At 40.9% G+C, this 17,740-nt stretch overlaps 1 protein-coding gene across 1 annotated transcript; it reads left to right on the top strand.

Annotated features, from left to right (window-relative positions):
• Positions 1-4,554: 4,554 nt before the first annotated feature.
• VDAC2 (voltage dependent anion channel 2) lies at positions 4,555-17,501 on the top strand. The gene is made up of 9 exons (XM_075025697.1): positions 4,555-4,713; positions 8,874-8,945; positions 9,996-10,045; positions 12,276-12,428; positions 12,517-12,569; positions 13,024-13,251; positions 14,466-14,616; positions 15,541-15,598; positions 16,436-17,501. Exons 2-9 carry the CDS (start codon positions 8,879-8,881, stop codon positions 16,525-16,527), a joined length of 852 nt encoding a protein of 283 aa, XP_074881798.1. The 5' UTR covers positions 4,555-4,713; positions 8,874-8,878; the 3' UTR covers positions 16,528-17,501.
• Positions 17,502-17,740: the final 239 nt, after the last annotated feature.

Below are 17,740 nucleotides of genomic sequence, written 5' to 3'. Positions count from 1 at the left end.
GGCCATACCCCAGGACAACCTGCCTTAGCTACCCAGAGGGAACAGACTCTGGGAGCCAAGGTATGCACCCGTGTCCGACCTCAGCCAGCCTGTCCTCTGCTGCAGCTTCCTCAAAGTCCGAGGCTATATGGGGCAGGAGCTCAGGTTACAGCAGCCTGAAACACCTGCAGCTTGACTATTGCAAATGGCTTCCCATCGCTTGCTGTGTTTGTAAAGCCTGCAGCCTAGAAAGAGAGGTGACCTTAAGAAAGACTTACCTTCAGGGATAAATTGATTGAAGTGCAGGTTGGAATGACAGCAAATATTATTAAGATTTTTACATTGTTTATTTGTTAAAGAAGAAAACTTAGTCCATCAAAAATCGAATGGCCAACAATGAGTGTGGTTCCTGTAGAGGTGCTTTCAGGTTTGGAGCTGCACATCCAGAGCAGCTTACGGTAAAGACCATCATCAGAATAGTCTGAGAATAGTAAGGGTGCCCTATAAATAATGTAAGAGTTTGCAATGCCAGGGAAGCACATTTTTTTTCTCAGGGAAGAATTTGCCTGGGGGCAAACCGTTGTCCATTCCCCCTCCCCCAGCCCCCTGTTAGCACTTCTGAACACAGTACATAACTTGCAACAGCTTGGGCACAGCCCTCTGGGTGTTGTTCCTCCTCCATGGCTCAGCTTTGCTTTGTTTTCTCCCCCCCCCGCCCCCCCCCCTGTTATTTACAGAATTTAGGCTTAACTCTGAAGTGGCTTCAGTGAGAGTCAAGGCCATAAAAACATTGTTCAGCATCTTTCGCACCTGTGTCCCTCATCGGGTCAAGCTTTACAATGAGAGAAGCAATCAGTTTCATGGAGGCAACTAAATTGTTTTCAGCTAGGCAAGTAAAGTCTTGGAGGCCTGCTGCTCTGCGATGTAATTTCTTTGGTGTAAAATGCACTGAGTTTTCTGAGGCATGTAATCCTCATTCAACTTCTTATGAAAAACCTGAGATAATTGAAAAATTTGTAACCTCTAAAACTAAGGGCCCTGCATCCATCTGAAACAGTAACTGCTACAGTCTGCACCATGAGCAGAAATGTCAACAATACAGTAGAAATGAGTAGTCATTCTCATATTTACTTCAGGTGAGAATTATTGTACCAATCACTCAAACCTATTGCTCCATGTAAGTAATTTAGGAACACTAGGCACATCTCTGAGTTTCTCAGTGAGTTTGGCATGAATGGTTGTGTTTTGCTTACAAATCAGCATTTGATGACTCGATTGCCCCTCCCTTTCCAGGAAGTATCTCCTCTAAGGAATGAAGCCAATTAATTTATTTATTTCAGGGTGTCAGGACACCTGATGGTTTGTAGATCTATCAGGTAGTAGTTAGCTTTATTCACAAATTGCTTATTCCTTGAGCCACTGAGGATTAAAAAAAAATAATAATCCTGAGGCAATGGAAACTGCAACAGAAAGAAAAATGAAGGAAAAGAATTTATGATCAACCAAAGATAAATCCAGAAAAAGGAATAAGTACAGGCTCATCTGTGTGGGTTGGCGTTCATTTCAGTTTCTCCTTGCTCTTTAACAGAACCTTTTCCACATCCATCTTACTGTCTGTTTGGGAATAGGGTGCTTTAGCATTGAGCATGTACTAGAAGAGTGCGCAGCATTTCCACAGGTCATAACAAGAAGGACTGGATTTTTAGTTTGCTTTGGCTGTAAAGCTATGGGCAATCAGCTTTTGTTAGCTATGTAGCTGTAAGGTGCTCTGTGTCTCCCTTAGCCTTAGTAGGGCCTGCAAACAAATTGGTTTCCTTGTTGGCTTTCTCTAATTTGCTTTCTGTTTGCCTTCTCAGCTCTAAAATTGCAGGCTAATACTCATTGGTGTTCCTCTGAGCTAAGGGATTATCTGCATATGTATCTGTATCAGATGATTTAAATGTGTTGGCTTCTGTGTGGACCTGTTGTTTTAAGTGTATCTTAGAATCTGGTGTAAGTTAAACTTCCTCCTAATTGTTTAAGCTAAACTGAAAAAAGGCTACTTAAAAATGCTTGGGAAAAAAACCCTAAAAGGCATTAAGTCTGTCAGTCTAAAGGATCCTGGCAGTATGGGCCTCTTCTGGTTGCCACCTTAGGGCTTTCCAGATGTGGGGTTTTTTTTTCCAAGTGGCACCAGTAAAACATATGACTCTGTGATGTCAGTTATGCATATGCATGACTGTATTCATATGAAGTGGTAATAGTTAAACTGCAAGTGACAGAAAAACTGAGAGCTGCTTAGTTTCAATGGAAAACGAGCCCATTTAGAATGAGCACACCTGCACAGGAGGTGTGTGCACTGAATGGTATGAGGTGAACACTAAGAAGAAAGGTCCAGAATAATTTAGATGGCTTGCTGTTGCAGGCCTGAAGGCGTGCCTTTCTAGGCGCTCTAAGCTTTAGCAGATATGCTGTGAGAAATAGGCATGGTTGTATGAGTGAGGAATGCGAGAGTGCAAATGAAAAACACTGGCAGGCAGAGGCTGTCGTTTCAGAAGCCTGGAATGTTAATGCAGAGGAGTTTGTGTGCTGTTATCCATCTCAGATTATGTCTCTGCTTTGTCTCACAAAGGAAGTGATTAATTGCCTTTTTTGCTCAGGGTGGGGCAGTAATTAATTTCCTGGATTGCTAAAAATAAAGCTGAACCATGATTAAATTATTAATCTTGAAAAAAAAAAAGGCAAAAAGCTGATGTCTCATGTAAGTAACTGAACTTTTATTCGGAATGGATTTATGCTATGGGTATGAATAATAAATTCATGTCTTTAAAAAATGAACAACTTGCGCCACAACCTATTTTTACTTAATCAGACCTCTATTTACTCCTAATCTATGTTCCCGTGCACAATAAGATACACCAGTTTTCTTTTCCTACTGCTATTTATTCTCTCAGCATGTGGTTTTCCTTCTTGATTCATCAATACATATCCTTCTGTGGAATGCCAAGCTGCCTTATTTAAAAACATCAAAATGAAATGTACTAACCTGTTGGGTCTTCTGATGTGAAAGTATTGGACTTACACCACCAAAAAACCCCAAACAGTTGCTTATTTTTTGATATAAGGAGCAAGTGCTGACTGGCATTACACTGGGCCTTGCTGCTAATCTTTCTTTTCTAATAACATGGTAAATTACTGTTGTACCATGTGTTCTGGTAAATTGGTAGCATTGGATGATAATATGTATTTTTCATATTATGCAGATGTAATTTGTATTTGTAAATAACTTTTACTTTCTTCAGGCATTTTATCATGTCATAATCCAAGTAAGTAGGAGAGAACTAGGAATTTCAAAAATGCCTGTCCTGCAGTTCCTTGGGCTAGCAATGGTCTGCATTGGTGACTCAGTGATTCTTGCTGCAGAGTTGTGCAGTGACTGCTGCAGAACAGTTGTTTGATGGTTTGCTCCAAGAGGTCATACTTATGATCAGGACAGCACTATCTAACAAAGCTTTTTAAGGGCTACTACTTCTCTTGACCCAAGATATTCTGTCTTCCATTGGGGGGGTGGTGGTGGTGTGTGTCTTCTGGTGGGAGGTGGCTGGAAGGTAAAAATGAAGCTTAGGCAATTGGAGAGATGGTGGCACTTGTCTGAAAGAGGTAGCAAACCTTGGTAGAGGGAGTGCAAGCTGTCAGATCAGCTATGGGACAGCCGTGCTGCTGGATGTTGCCGTGTGTCCATGCATTTTGGCGTAGCAACAGCAGAACACATTAGGTGTAACGTGTTCAAACAGCTGTGGGAAGCAAGAGAGCAAAGGTGAACATCCCTGCTCCCTCCGCAAGGGCTGGCCGTTGTGGGGAAGGCGTCCTGTGGGCTGAGGAGCAAGGGCTGCCTCCAACAAAAAACGCCAGCGGTGCCACCTTGGCCGGCGGCGGAACGGGTCCCCGTGGCTGTTCTAGGTGAAGGGCTTCACCGGTCGCTGTGCCCCGACTGGAGGCAGGTGGGCCCCGAGAGGAAGACTCGCAGCTTCTCGGGAAGGGCAGTGGCCCTGGGCGCGGGCCCTCCTCTAAGTACTGCCGGGCGCCGCACTTTAGCCTCCCGTCCCCATGTGGAAGGGAACGTCTATTTACTTAAGCTCTCCGAAGGAGGAATGCTCCTTGGCTGCGGCCGCCACAGGCCCGCCGAGGAGCCGGTACCCGCGGCGCCCTCTGCCCCCCCACGGGCGGCGGCGCCGGGCTCCCCTGGCCCTCTCCGTCCCTCCCCAGCACCGCTCCCCCCGAAGGCAGCGGAGGCACTCCGTCGCGCCTCAGGAGCCTTCACCCTCCCGCCCCGCGGGCGCGGGGCGCGGCCGTTTACCGCCCTCCCCCGCCGGGGGGCCCCGCCCTCCCGCAGGACCCCTCTCTGCCGCCGGGGCTGCCCCTCCGAGCGCCTGCCGGACCGCCCTGCCCCCGCCCGGCTCCTCGCCGGGGGACGCGGTGTCTCCCGCTGCTCCCCCCGCCCCGACTCTGGGCCGCGGGCGGCGGCGCCTTCGGCCAGCCGGGCGGCGGCGCGGTGCGGCGGGCGGGGTAGGCGGTGGGAGGGGCGGCCCCGGCTCGTTGGGGTCCTGCGCGGCGGCGGCGGGCGGGCGGATCGGTGTCTCCTTCACTTCGCCCTCCAGTGCTAGCGGCTGCAGCAGCGCGGCCTCCTCACGGCGAGACCCGCCCGCGCCCCCGGCCCCGCTCCGCCCGGCCCCGCCGCCCTCCCGCGCTAGCCAGGTGCCGGCCTGGGCCGCCACCGGCCCCGCGGGGGCAGGGGAAGCGGGCGGGGCTCACCTGTGCGCGAGCGGGCGGAGGGGGGGGCCGCACGGGGCTGGGGGCCGCGCGGGGGCGGCAGCGGCGGGGGCGCCTTCCCCCGCGCCCCGGCTAACGGTGGGGCGGGTGGGGGCTTTTCGGCACGCGTTGCCTCCTTCTGCCGCCGCGCCCTTCTCGGCGTGCGGGCCCGGACCGGGCCGCGCCGCGGTTACATAAAGGGCGGCGGGGAGGGCGGGGGTCAGGCCGGGATGTCCAAGATGGCCGCGTGGAGGAGTTCACCTTGCAGCGGCAGCGGGCGCCGCTCGCCCTGGCGGCGGGCCTGGCGGCGGCGGCGGGCCTGAGAGCGAGGGAAGGAGCTGGCGTGGGGCGCCGCCGCCCGGGCCCTTCCCTGGAAGGGTGTGCCGCCTCCCCACTCGTCTCGGCCTGGCTTTTCGCATCCCCGTTTTCCCTTTCGGTGCCCTTCTCTTCTGGCAGGCTCTGCTTTACCCCTGCTTTCGGTTTCTGAACACTAAGTTCGCTTTCGAATGTGTAATTTTCTTTCCCTTCTCCGTAGAGTCTCTAAGTTGGTCTAGCTATGGCTACTAGACTAGTGTGCCCACCTCCAAGATGCAAGTAGAGAGAGAGTTGAAGCAAGGGTAGTGAGGTGGTTTGTTGGTTTGGGTTTTTTTTGTTGTTTTTTTTTGTTGTTTTTTAAGCTTTAGTAGCTGTGTAAGTCTAAAGGTCAGTGGCATGTCCAATATATATTAACCAAGTATTTTTTTGAATAATACCAATTTCTTTGTTGGTATTTACACTACTGGAACACAATTTCAGTGTAGTTACTGCCATTTTTTTTAAATTACGTGAGTACTTAGTTTTTTTTATTATAGCCTGATCTAGCCTCTATTCTGAGATCTTAAAAATTGTTAGAAATCTCTATAGAACTCCTTGGCATTCCTTTAATTGCAGGGTGTGAGAGAGTTTTGAAATATCACCTCGAAGGAAAACTGTGATGTAATAATTCTGATAACATTAATACACTTTTTGTTCTTAGGATGAGAGTTTTTTTTCTTTTACAGAAGAAGAAAGCATGTTTGTGGCTCTTGAGTAACAGATTAATTAAACTCCTGTTTTTAAGGTGGTATGAAACAAAAATCAGGGTGGAGCTTCCACTTGATTCAAGTAGATTCTGTGTTTTTTTGAAATGAGGAATAATATTATCTGATAGTTGCTTTCACAACAAACCTCTCCTTGTTAAATGGTACTTATGTTTTAGTCACTTCTAATTATTAGTTTTTAAGTGAAAGATACTTCAAAATAAGGTTGAAGAAAATTACTTCTGATTATAAGAATTTGCAAATTTAGGTAACTTGCCAATATTGGAGGACACAGCAATAATTTTTTGTTGGGGGGGGCCCTATTTTCATTTAATGAGCATTCTGATGGTGGCACTGGCTTATCGGGTATTTAGTATACCCCAAATTAACTCTTGCTTTCCCCTTTTGTTCTCATCTATTCCTGTTAGTATAGGATTAGAACAGCAGTGTGACAGCTGTACACTGTTTTAACTTTTTATCACAAAACTTGCATCTGTAGGCTGGAGTGTCTGACAAATACTCATTGGTTCCCTTGCAGTGGGAAGGATGCTTAGTTAGGCCAGATAAAATGGCAACATCCTTTTTACTGTAGTAGTCCTTTGAATTTAGACACAGATACCAGTTTGTTAACTTTTCAGGACGTTACTGCTTAGCATAAATCTGTTGTCTGTATTGGTTGTCTAGTCAGATTGGAAACATTGAAAACAAAAGTAAAAAGCTCATTTATTTATACTGTAAAAGCATGTCTGTGCTAAAGACTAGTATAAAACTTTAAAACTAGAAATAGTTATTCTGAAGATGCTAGTTAGTGAGACTTATTCATTAAAGGAAAAATACATAGCTAAACCTTCTCTAAATTATTTCAAACTGCTAATGAATTGTACAGTTGCTGTACAGCAGACATTTAGAGGGGAAAACAGTTTCCCACACTTTCTTCTAACTTGGTCTACCACCTGCTGCTTTTTATTTAATAAATAATAGGAACCATTTAATATCTTGTCACCAGGATTAGTATCTGTTCTGCTATATATTTGGTTTTTTTCCTCAAGACTTATTTATTATGGACTTGACTTGGGCTAAGCCTTTTTAAGCTTCAAGTGCACTAAGTAATTTTCAGGGTGGTTTTTTTGTTGTTGTTGTTGTTGTTTTTTTTTTTAAGGGACAGATTCCTTTATGGAAAAACAGACTTTATGTTCTTGAGTAAGTGATGGCTGTCTTGCTCTAGTGACCTGGTTCTAGAGTTTAGAACTCCTTACTAAAGAAGGTTTTTTTGATTATTTTTTTAAGTTAAACTATGAATGTAAACGTTTTTGCTCAGAGGAGGTTGAAGTTATCCTCTTGTAGTTTAGCGAGGGTGGAGTAAGGTACTCTGGAAAACTGCATTAGAAATTGTAGAAGGATAAGAAACAGTCTTGTGCCTTGCCATTGCTTGCTAAAATAGTTTGGGTTTTTTTTTTTTAACAGTTGCAGTTCATACAGTTAGGCTGTATATGGCAGGTGTAATTAGGGTAGGTGTTTTTTTTTTATGTGGATGCTATTCTGAAACAACAGTCTGTTTAGTGAAATGGTGCCCTAAAGGAAATTTTTTTGAATTGGATGTTCTAGGAAAGTTTTCCCTTTATGTAGATAAGGCCATGAAAAGATGGAAATAAACTTTTTTGAGGGGGAGGGGGAGAAGCTTGCCTTGATCCTCTGTTACTGGATACACTTAGGATCTTGTGGAGATCTGCAGAAGATAAGCAATTCTGTAGCCAGGTGTTGAAAATTTATATATTGGTTAAAAGTACTATATAAAAATGAAAGTAATCTTTTCTGCTTTCAGTTGAAAGTTAACATGTGAGAGTACTGCCCTTGTTGGTTTTGAGGTCCTGAAGATATTTTTCCATTTACTTAAAAAAACCCATCCAAAAAAGCACCCAGGCAAGAGCAAGATAAACAGTCGATTATGTTAATCTGACTTTCTCTGCAGAACAAATGTGACCAATCAGTTTGAAAAGATAAGAGAAGATTTTTGTTTGCTTTTGTTAACCTTTTTGTGGTGCTTATCTAGTTAGTTTCATTGTTGTTCCCCAACCCCCTCTCACAGCATAGGAGGAGTCATTAACTCTTTGAAATATACTGTGCTTTCTGTATTTTAAAACTTTAAAATACAGTGCTTCTGCAATAGTGGCCTTTTGCTGTTGAAATAATGGGAAAACGGACACTGAAGGAAGGTCCAGACAGAGTATCTTCACACAGAGGAGAAACATACAGGCCCTTGTGAGACCTTAGGCTGACATATATCCATCGGGCCGGGGAGGCTGGGTCATAGCTAGTCTTGAATGACAGGTTCATTAACAGTGAGATTGCCAGAGGCTCCCCGTCTGAGAAAGGGACTTTTAAAGAGAGCTTTTCTCACTGACCCAGCACTCCTACTACTTGTTTGTTTTAAACTGGCAAGACAACTGCCAAACTTAAACTCTTGTACATTGGGGGGGGACTTAATCAGATGGCTTGTTAGTTAATGGCTCAGACATTCCTTTTAAAATTGTATGTCTACCATTTAAAATATGGGGTAAATGGTGTTGCAAAACAGATATACACTCTATTACATTTTGAAAATAAAACCTTGTAGGTCCTTTCAGGTAATTTTCGTAAGCATCTGTCAAATTTGACTCTGGAACTTCAGGAAATAACTCTCTGCATTATAGTTTGTCAAATTTCCAATATCCTGGTTTTTGGTGGTAACTGCCAACTCTGGAAATGTGAGCTATTACTTGATTTCTGGTAATTAAATATGTGTGGAGAAATTACTTGAAAAAATTGGGAACTGGGTGGTCTTGTAATTCTTCTCTACAAGCAGATTACCTAACCTGAGAAAACATTCAGTGTTCACAGTGACCTTCACTGAAAATCTGTAGGTGTTTCACAGAATACTGTAATTGTTTGAGCCATCTGTCTATTAACTGCCTTCATATATGAATCTACCTTAAAGAGTATCTTTGTAGCATTTTTTTGTGTGTGCGCAGTGGTAAAAGGTTCACTATTAATTAGCCTGTTACCTTTCAGTTCCAATGGCGATTCCTCCATCATATGTAGACCTTGGCAAATCTGCCAGAGATATCTTCAATAAAGGATATGGTAAGAATAGTACCTTTTATAAAACATGGTGTTTGTGGTGCAGCAATAAATTGCCTTTCTAAGCCTGCACGTAAAATTGAGTGCTCAAATGCTTGTGTTTTGGGGGAGGGGGAAGGTGTGTTGTTTTTATATCATTACTGTCAACTAACAGATCATTGGAGGCTTTTTTGAGCTGTTTTGATGTGAAGTCTGTTAAGTACTACTGCTTTAGCCAGATAAATGTCAGAGGTGTACAAGTATGCAAGAATGCAAGCATCAATTGTAATTTAACTTGGTAGTACACCTTGTTCACCAATCTGTCTGTGCCACAACATTTGTTGATGTAAAGAGGGATATATACCACTGCAACATTATAGACTTTTTTGGATTAGAAAGAGGAATAGCTGTTGGGATGAAGAATCCTTCAACATTTAAAAATGCTTTAATACCAAGCAGTTGCATAGTTAAATTCTGCTTTATTACAGTCCTGTTTCTTTCTGTTTTTTTGGGAATGCATGTGGGGGCTTTTTTACCAAGACTGTCACTCAGCTGTAAGGGTAACAATGTGAATTGACACTCCCATAAAACCTACTTAGATTACACTTCCAATGGCTGTGTATTTCCCAGTGACTTCACTTTTACAGTTTTTTACTTTGAGATATTTCTTCTTGGTGCTGAGACACAAATATTATGCATTGGGATAGCTCTTCGAGTGGCATTGACTACAAAGCTGATGCCCTCTTGGGAACAGAAAAGAATGCATTTTTTCTGTCACTAAATTTACTCTTGAAGTCATCGTTTGGTAGTTAAATGTACACTCTACAATTGAGAGGCTACTCCCCACCTTCTGTGTGGTGATGATAGAACAGAACTCCTGGCTTATTCTGAAGTGGCCTCCTCTACCCACTGTGACATCTAAAATTTGAGTGTTACTGAAGTCAGCCTATGGTTGTTTTTCTATATGTATATACGTGGCATGCTGCTGAGACTGCTTGGAAAACCAGCTTCTTGGAAAATGTGCATGGTCTTAGTTAAAGCCTACTGGTGTAACTTTGACTTCTTTTTGTTAAGGTTTTGGGTTGGTGAAACTGGATGTGAAAACAAAATCTGCAAGCGGAGTGGTGAGTTTAAATACTTTTTACTCATATTTTTTTTTTCTGGGCATGTTCTGATATTTAATTAGAAAGGACACCTTCCAGATGCTTTTAAGTAGTTTATAGGTTATATGAATGATAAAATTTTGGTGTAAAATAATTTCAGAAGCCCCTAAAGATCTGATTTTATTCTGAATGTAACAGGGATATCGCACTGCTTAGTAATCTTCATGAAATAAAAAGGTTTATTAGTTGTCCCTCATGTTATGTCTGAAGGTGAACGAATAGCTGACACATTTTTTAAGTATTTTAATATATCAATCATAGGACACAGATACTATTTGTATTTGGTGGAAATTTCTGGCATCTTGATGCTTGTTTGAAGCAGTTGACATTGGATTAGCACATTGAATCTTTGGCTCCTTTTTAAAGGTATTAAAGTGTTGCAGTAACGTTCCATGCAGGATGTCTTGGTCATGCAAGCAGTGCCTCCAGTAACTTCTATCTATTTCTAGAGTAAACTTTGCAAGATATAAAGGTAGTTTGGGTGTTTGTTTTTTTCCCATAACTGGAAGCTTTTACAGTGTAACTGGCTGTTAGAAATAAGATGCCTGGGTTATATGCTGTGTTTTTTCTAGAAGTCTGTATCCCAACTGAAGCGTAGTTTGCAAGAGCCCTATTGTAGATGTAGTTGTTCTTACTTTAGCTTGTTTCTTTTGAGGACTACCAGTAATACTGTTAAAACTCTGAAAAATCCAAGCCCTCATGTGAATCCTCTATCAGTTATAAGCCATCCTTTCCAGGAGGAAAAAGTGCTGGCATATATGTAATGTAGATGTTTTAAAGCAGAGATAAGAGATAATGTAATAATTTGCTGCTCCTGAAGCTATTACTGCAATGGTTGCCATCACAAAGCAAGAAGTTAAAGCTGAAGGTTTTTGGACTTCAAGTTGTGTAGTCCCTGTCACTTGCCAAGAAATAGACCTTACTAGAACTATGCAACTGTGTGGATGATTTAGTGGTTCACTAACATAATACAAGTAAATGTCTTGGTCATGGTTAAATTTGATCAGCCACCATTAAAGAACAGTCTCGTGCCCTTGCAATGTGCAGTAGGTCTTGGGCTGTGAGAATATGAATGCTTAAGGACTTGTGATTTCAAATCAGTGTTTCCTCCTGGGGGAGGTGAGTGTGAGGAGTTGATTTGAAAATAATACTGAGCATGGAGGAAGTCAGAGATCAAAATTCTGATTTATATGTTTTTAAGAGTTGAAATAACAAACTTTTAAATCATAAGGGCAATAAAATTTCAGTGAAAAGAGCTCCTTAACATATATTTGCAAACAAGACTTCCACTTCTACTAGGTATTGCCTTTAATTTCTGAATAGTGGTACACAGAAATTATTAATTCTGTTCTTTGTGAGAATCCAAATAGTGAGAGACATGGACTACTTAGTTTAATAAGGAGGTGTGAGTGATATTGCAACTTTTAAATACTTTCAAGAATTCCGAGTAAGACTCTACCAGAAGCATAAAATCAGACTGTCGCCTTAGCTCACAATTCCAACATGAATGTTCTTCCTGTGTGTCATTAAACCAAAGTGTCAGGGGAATTTTATATATGTCAGTAAAAACACAGGTGCCTATGGCTTGTGTGAAAGGCTGGTGCATTCATTAGATTGAGAACTCTCTTAAAAAGCTGCAAACCCCCCCCCAACTGAACAAAAAACTGTCACCCACCCCCAGTTTGAAAAATGATGACATTCTATGACATTTTACAGTTGTACATAATTTATCTTTGGAGATGGTTGATGGAATGATGAAAATACATGTGATCCTTCAAGAATTTTACTGGAGTTGTGCTGTGTACCTTATAGTGTGCTTGGGTCTTGGTTTGATTTTTAATTTGCTCATTAGGAGTATCAGACTCAATCTTATATTTCAAGAATGTGTTTCTGCTTTTAAGGAGAATACTTACGGCAACTACTGTCTTGCTTCCGAGTTATGATGCAAACCTGTACGTTTTGTAATAGTGGCAGAAACATTGCAGTTGAGATGGGGAGTGGGCATAGATCCTCTAGTTCTTGTCCATGTCGTGTCCCCTTCTTCCACAAATTGTCTAATGTTGTTGAACTAGTTGTATAGAATAACAGGATCCTGGTGTTTGCTGAATAAAAGTATTTTCTCTTTTGGCACTGTGTAATGCTTTCAGGATCACATGTATTTTCCGTATAACATGGACACTGTCCTTTTTAGGAATTCACAACATCTGGTTCATCGAACACAGACACTGGAAAAGTGAATGGGAGCTTGGAGACCAAATACAAGTGGGCTGAGTATGGGCTGACTTTCACAGAAAAATGGAACACAGATAACACTCTGGGAACAGAAATTGCAATTGAAGATCAGGTAATAGATTGGGAGAGTATTTATTTGTTTTATTTAAGTAGCAGGACTGAATTTACAGGTTTATCTTATCTTCTTCCCCTTCAATTAGATTGCCAAAGGCTTGAAGTTGACATTTGATACAACTTTCTCACCAAATACAGGGTAAGAATTGTTAACCTTTTTACCTTGTTTAGGGCAGTGACAACACCCATGGTCAGTAATGTTTATGTGGTCTGTTGTATTGACAGAGATGTTTGTATGGTTTGCTATTGATCCAAATTAGCAAATCCCAATGCTAAAGGCTTCTGCTCTTTAGCATCATATCTTATTCTACGGGGTTAGTACTGGGCATTTCACAACAGCCCACTTCGCTTGTTTTCTGGGATAGGAATACTTGGAAGAATGCGGGAGGCATGGAAATGCCTCTGCATTCATCACAGAATGCCTGTTTGCAGTAGCCCTGTGCTCTTGTAATGGGCTGGCTGTGCTTTGGCCCAGTCTAGAGGATGCATGTAGGTGGCATTTAGATACATTATGTAGAGTCATATGGCTCGAATTTGGTAGTTCATTGAGGAAGATCAAGCCTTGTCTTAAGATAACTGTTTCTCTGTTTCAGAAAGAAAAGTGGTAAAATTAAGTCAGCTTATAAACGTGAATGCCTAAACCTAGGTTGTGATGTTGACTTTGATTTTGCTGGACCTGCAATCCATGGTTCAGCTGTCTTTGGTTATGAAGGCTGGCTTGCTGGTTATCAGATGACTTTTGATAGTGCCAAATCCAAATTGACAAGAAATAACTTCTCTGTGGGTTACAAGACTGGAGACTTCCAACTGCACACTAATGTGTAAGTACTGAAAATTGTGTCCAGATTTACAGAAGCAGGCTTTCTCTACCTTTCTAGTCAGAATACAAATGCTTGAAATACCAAGAGGTGGTTGCAAGGCCATGAAGTGAAGTGCATTTTTCAATAGGAAACTCGAAATAAATGATAAATGTTACTTTGTATCTCTTTTTCAAAACAGTAAATACTGGTGGCTTGTTAGCACTTACAGCGTAATATATGCTACAGCTTATTAAATACTGAAGTACATGCAAATTGGAAGTGCAATAGTTCAGCTATGCAGAACTGATCATAATGCTTTTTCCAGCTTTCCCATTACACTGAATTGTATCTGACTATAATTTAAGGGCGGTAGATTGTTAGAGGTAGTAATTAGCGTTGCACTGTTTAAGTAGGCCAGTAGTAGTTTCTGGAGCAAGACTAGAGCTTTGCTTTTGGACTTTTTGAGTAGGTTCATCTTCTTGCCTTTCTGGGATGAAGAGTGCATGAAACACTTAGAGTGTAACTGAACAAATGTAAGACATCTTGTTTATGTATTTTCTTAACACTTGCTGCCTTCAGATCTTAAGTGTTCCTCAGAGCAAGCTGATCAAAACCTACTGAAGAACATAGTGTTTTCAATCCAAGTTAATAAAAATTGGCATTGTTCTACTGCGTTTAGTTAGGAAATTACTTATTTGATTTTTGAGGTAGAAGTTTGTTTCTTTTGGAAGGGGAGGGTGGTGATTGTGTCTGGGTTTGTGGAAGTTGAGGTGTATGGGAGGAAGCTACAAAACACTGGTCTGGGCTGTAAGAATTGTGTTTCAGTTTACTAGTGTCAAACAGTGTGACAGATTTTTAAAAAGGTCATCTAATTCTTTAGGAATATCATATGTATTCAATAATCCTAGAATTCAGAATGCCTGTTTCCTAACTATTAACGTTTATCTGTTAGTTTTGTAAGGATGTGATCTGGGATTACATTCAAGTACTTAGTTCAACATTAGTGTGAGAATTAGCTGTAGCATGCTGAAGTGCTTTTTTTTTTTTCTCCCCATGAATTACTGCAGTTTAATTTTGCCCTGAAGCCTTTGTTCTTCTCCCCTTCTCCTGTCAAAAAATGTGAAACAACTCAAACTTCTGGAATTCTCATTTCTATAAAAATTTGAAGTAGTTAAAAAAAAAAAAGTTGGGATTATGTAAATATAGGAAACTAACTTTTTTCTTAATTTGTGTAGCAATGATGGTTCAGAATTTGGTGGGTCAATTTACCAGAAAGTGAGTGACAATCTTGAAACTGCTGTAAACCTGGCTTGGACAGCGGGTAGCAACAGCACTCGCTTTGGCATTGCGGCTAAATACAAGTTGGATTCCACTGCTTCTATATCTGTAAGTATGGCTCTAACCAAAAGGGTGATGCTAAGCACAGTGTATTTTCAGTTTCTGTGAATCTGTGTGTTGTTAGTACAAAAGAATGTAATAAGTCAGGAAGCCTTGTAGGAATTACTCTTACAATCCAGGCAGTTAAAATTAAACCAGCATTTAAATTTTGTAATGTTGCATACAGCATCTGCATACAGTCCATTTTAGAATCTGACTGTCAGATGTTGTGCTACTCTAGAGGACTTTATGTATTGACTTAAAAAAAATAAAAAGAAAAAAAATTGAATAAAACCCTTCATGTCTAGTTCCATAAGTTTACAAAAAATTTTTTTTTAAACCAATTTTTGGGGAAGTCTCTCACGTTCTTATGGTAAGAACTCTGGCAGTATGCAGAAAAGTTTTCTGTATGTTATAAAGTTAGAATTGAACCTGGATTGTTGGAATTGTCCTATAGAGGAAGTGATGCAAAGTGAGATAAAGAATTTTGCACATATTGTTTATGATGATACTGTGAAATGTTTGCTGCTTGACCGACTGGACCTGCAAGATACTAATTCTTTTGTAATAATATGAACATGGAGGATTCTTCTGAAGTGGCTTGTTTTGGGAGGCTGTGGTGGTAAATCGCTATGGCCTTCTGAAGAGGGAGCAGTGGGGAAGTTCACCTGCCAAACTACATTCCAGTAACAGTTCTCCCTGCCCTTACATTCTGTCTGCTTTTAAATATGTTACTACTTCAGCTGTGAGTTGGGGGGCTAGAGCATAGCTGAGAAGAGAGAATCCAGTAAGCACAGAGTTATTGAAGGAACAAGTAAAATTTGGTTATGTTGATAATGGCAGAGTTGCCACAGTTACTCTAGTTTCTGAATGGTGACAAAGAACTAATCAGTTACAACATTTCAATTGCTTTTGTCTTGGTTTTTTTTTCAGGCAAAAGTGAACAATTCTAGTCTAGTTGGAGTGGGTTACACCCAGACCCTGAGGCCAGGTAAGGGTTATCACATGAATTTTGTCACATACGTATCTTCTGTGCATCAGAAAGAAAATGTTTGAGATCTATGCATTTATATCCATATATAGAGCTATTTCCCTTCATAATAATTTTGTCATGAAGCCAAAGTAGGTGTTTTACAGTAGCTTACGTTGAACATCAAACCTTTATCTAAGCAAGATAAATTCCACTATCTAATGGTGCATCATATTCCTCATTGATTTGTGTAGGATTGGACTGCATTGTGTTTGATAGCTTAGCTTTAGGCTGTGCAAAGCAGTCTTTTTTTTAGCATTGCTTTCTTGAGTCATATCTGACCTGAATTATAGCAGGTCTTGAAATAATGATTAATCATCAAAAGTATGCACTTCTGCTCTGCGTATTTGGTAAAATAACCTCTAGAATTCATCTTGTTCTGCTTAAATATGAAAATACCTGTTAATGCTATATTATCATTGGTTAGTTCCTTCTTTGAAAACGAATAAAAATCATAGTTTCATTCCATCCCTTCCTTGGTATAAGTGTCTGTCTTTCTATGCATAACTTTCCTCCTTCTTTGCACACCTTAATGTAAAAAAGGAGAGCTCTTGTGCACTTACCAGTTAGAGACTTTGTATATCTACTGTATAACATGGTGTTTACAAAAAGCATCTAGCTTGATTCATATGACTACCTTTCAATAGATTTCATGGGTAAATAGATTTTTCTGTAGAAATCTTTAGAGGAAAGTAGTGAAATAGAAAAAGAGCTGCAACTGGGACTTGTAATGACAGAGGTTGAGTTGCATGAAAGCTACTCTGTATGTTGTAAACATGCTGTTTAAAAATCTTACAGGTGTGAAGCTTACACTGTCTGCCCTGATAGATGGAAAGAGCATCAATGCTGGTGGCCATAAACTTGGTCTTGGCCTGGAATTGGAGGCTTAAAAAGGCGAAGAAACTGTTGCAGAGAAGGGATATCAGAAGAATTTGGCCTTAAAATGTATTTCCAATGTGACCAGCAGGCTTTTTTTCCAAGAAGGATGACCTAGAACAAGAGCTGTATTTGAAGTATTTAGACAGTTACTTGTTAGCTGGTTTCTAGTTAAATTGGTTACCCATCTAGTTAAAATTCTGGATTAGTGCAGTCACTTAAACATTATTTAAATGTATTTAACTGTTTAATGCGCTACCCACAAATAATGAAATAGACATTTATGAAAACTGTGCAACTGTGTGCATGTTTGTTTTTATGTTCCTTTTAACATTCGATATTGCCATTGAATGAAAAATGGATCAGTGGATGTTTTGAAATGAGGTCAACAATTTTGTTAAATCATCTGAAGTAGAAATATATTTGGTATCCCAAGAAAAATTATGAATAAAACAAGTACACACACATACTTGTGCCTCAGATATTTTAAGAGTTAAGATATGAGGGTAGTGCTCAGTTAAGTTTTAATTTTTAACTTAATCCAAGAAGTAGTGCTCTATACCTTTGTGCAATTAAGGACCCCCAGCCACGACAACACTGAATATAGATGGTTTTCATTGAACAGTTGGATTCCTCAAGCAAGTTGAATGTGCTTTTCTGTCAGGTAAGATTTGTCATGACACAATGGTTTAATTCCCCCTGTGTTCCACGGGCAAGATTTAATGCATTACTAGTTGGTCTCTTGATGCAAAGAGTGCAGAATTGTGTACTTGGCACACTGAGATGTTTAAGAACTGATCCTTGATGCTTTTGCCCAAGGGGTGGAACACCTCACTACAAACACACCTTTTGCTTATACTTGTATGAAGTGAGATGTATCTCTGCAACTGAATGTAACAGTGTAATGGTGTAACAGCCTGCTTATCCCAACTGCTGTTGAGAGGTTTCTGCTTAAAATGACTGAAATAAAGGCTTAATTTTAAATGGAGATGGAGGAAAATGCATCCGATTTTGCTTTGCCTTTGACTAATAAATCTTGGCAGGTATCCATTTTAAGTCCAGAAACATGCAGAGTAATGGGAAAAACTCAGTGTGTGTTTTTCCAGGATAGAATTAAGAGAGAATAGAAGTATGAGGGATGTTTGGTCTGTGAACATAACATCCCTTAAAGTCAAACATAACTAGACGTGAATGCTTTTAACGTGGAATATATTAAATACATGTAGT

The sequence above is a fragment of the Buteo buteo genome, chromosome 4 (genome assembly GCF_964188355.1).
Source record: "Buteo buteo chromosome 4, bButBut1.hap1.1, whole genome shotgun sequence".
Lineage (NCBI taxonomy): Eukaryota > Metazoa > Chordata > Aves > Accipitriformes > Accipitridae > Buteo > Buteo buteo.
This window is presented reverse-complemented; position numbering and strand designations above follow the sequence as displayed.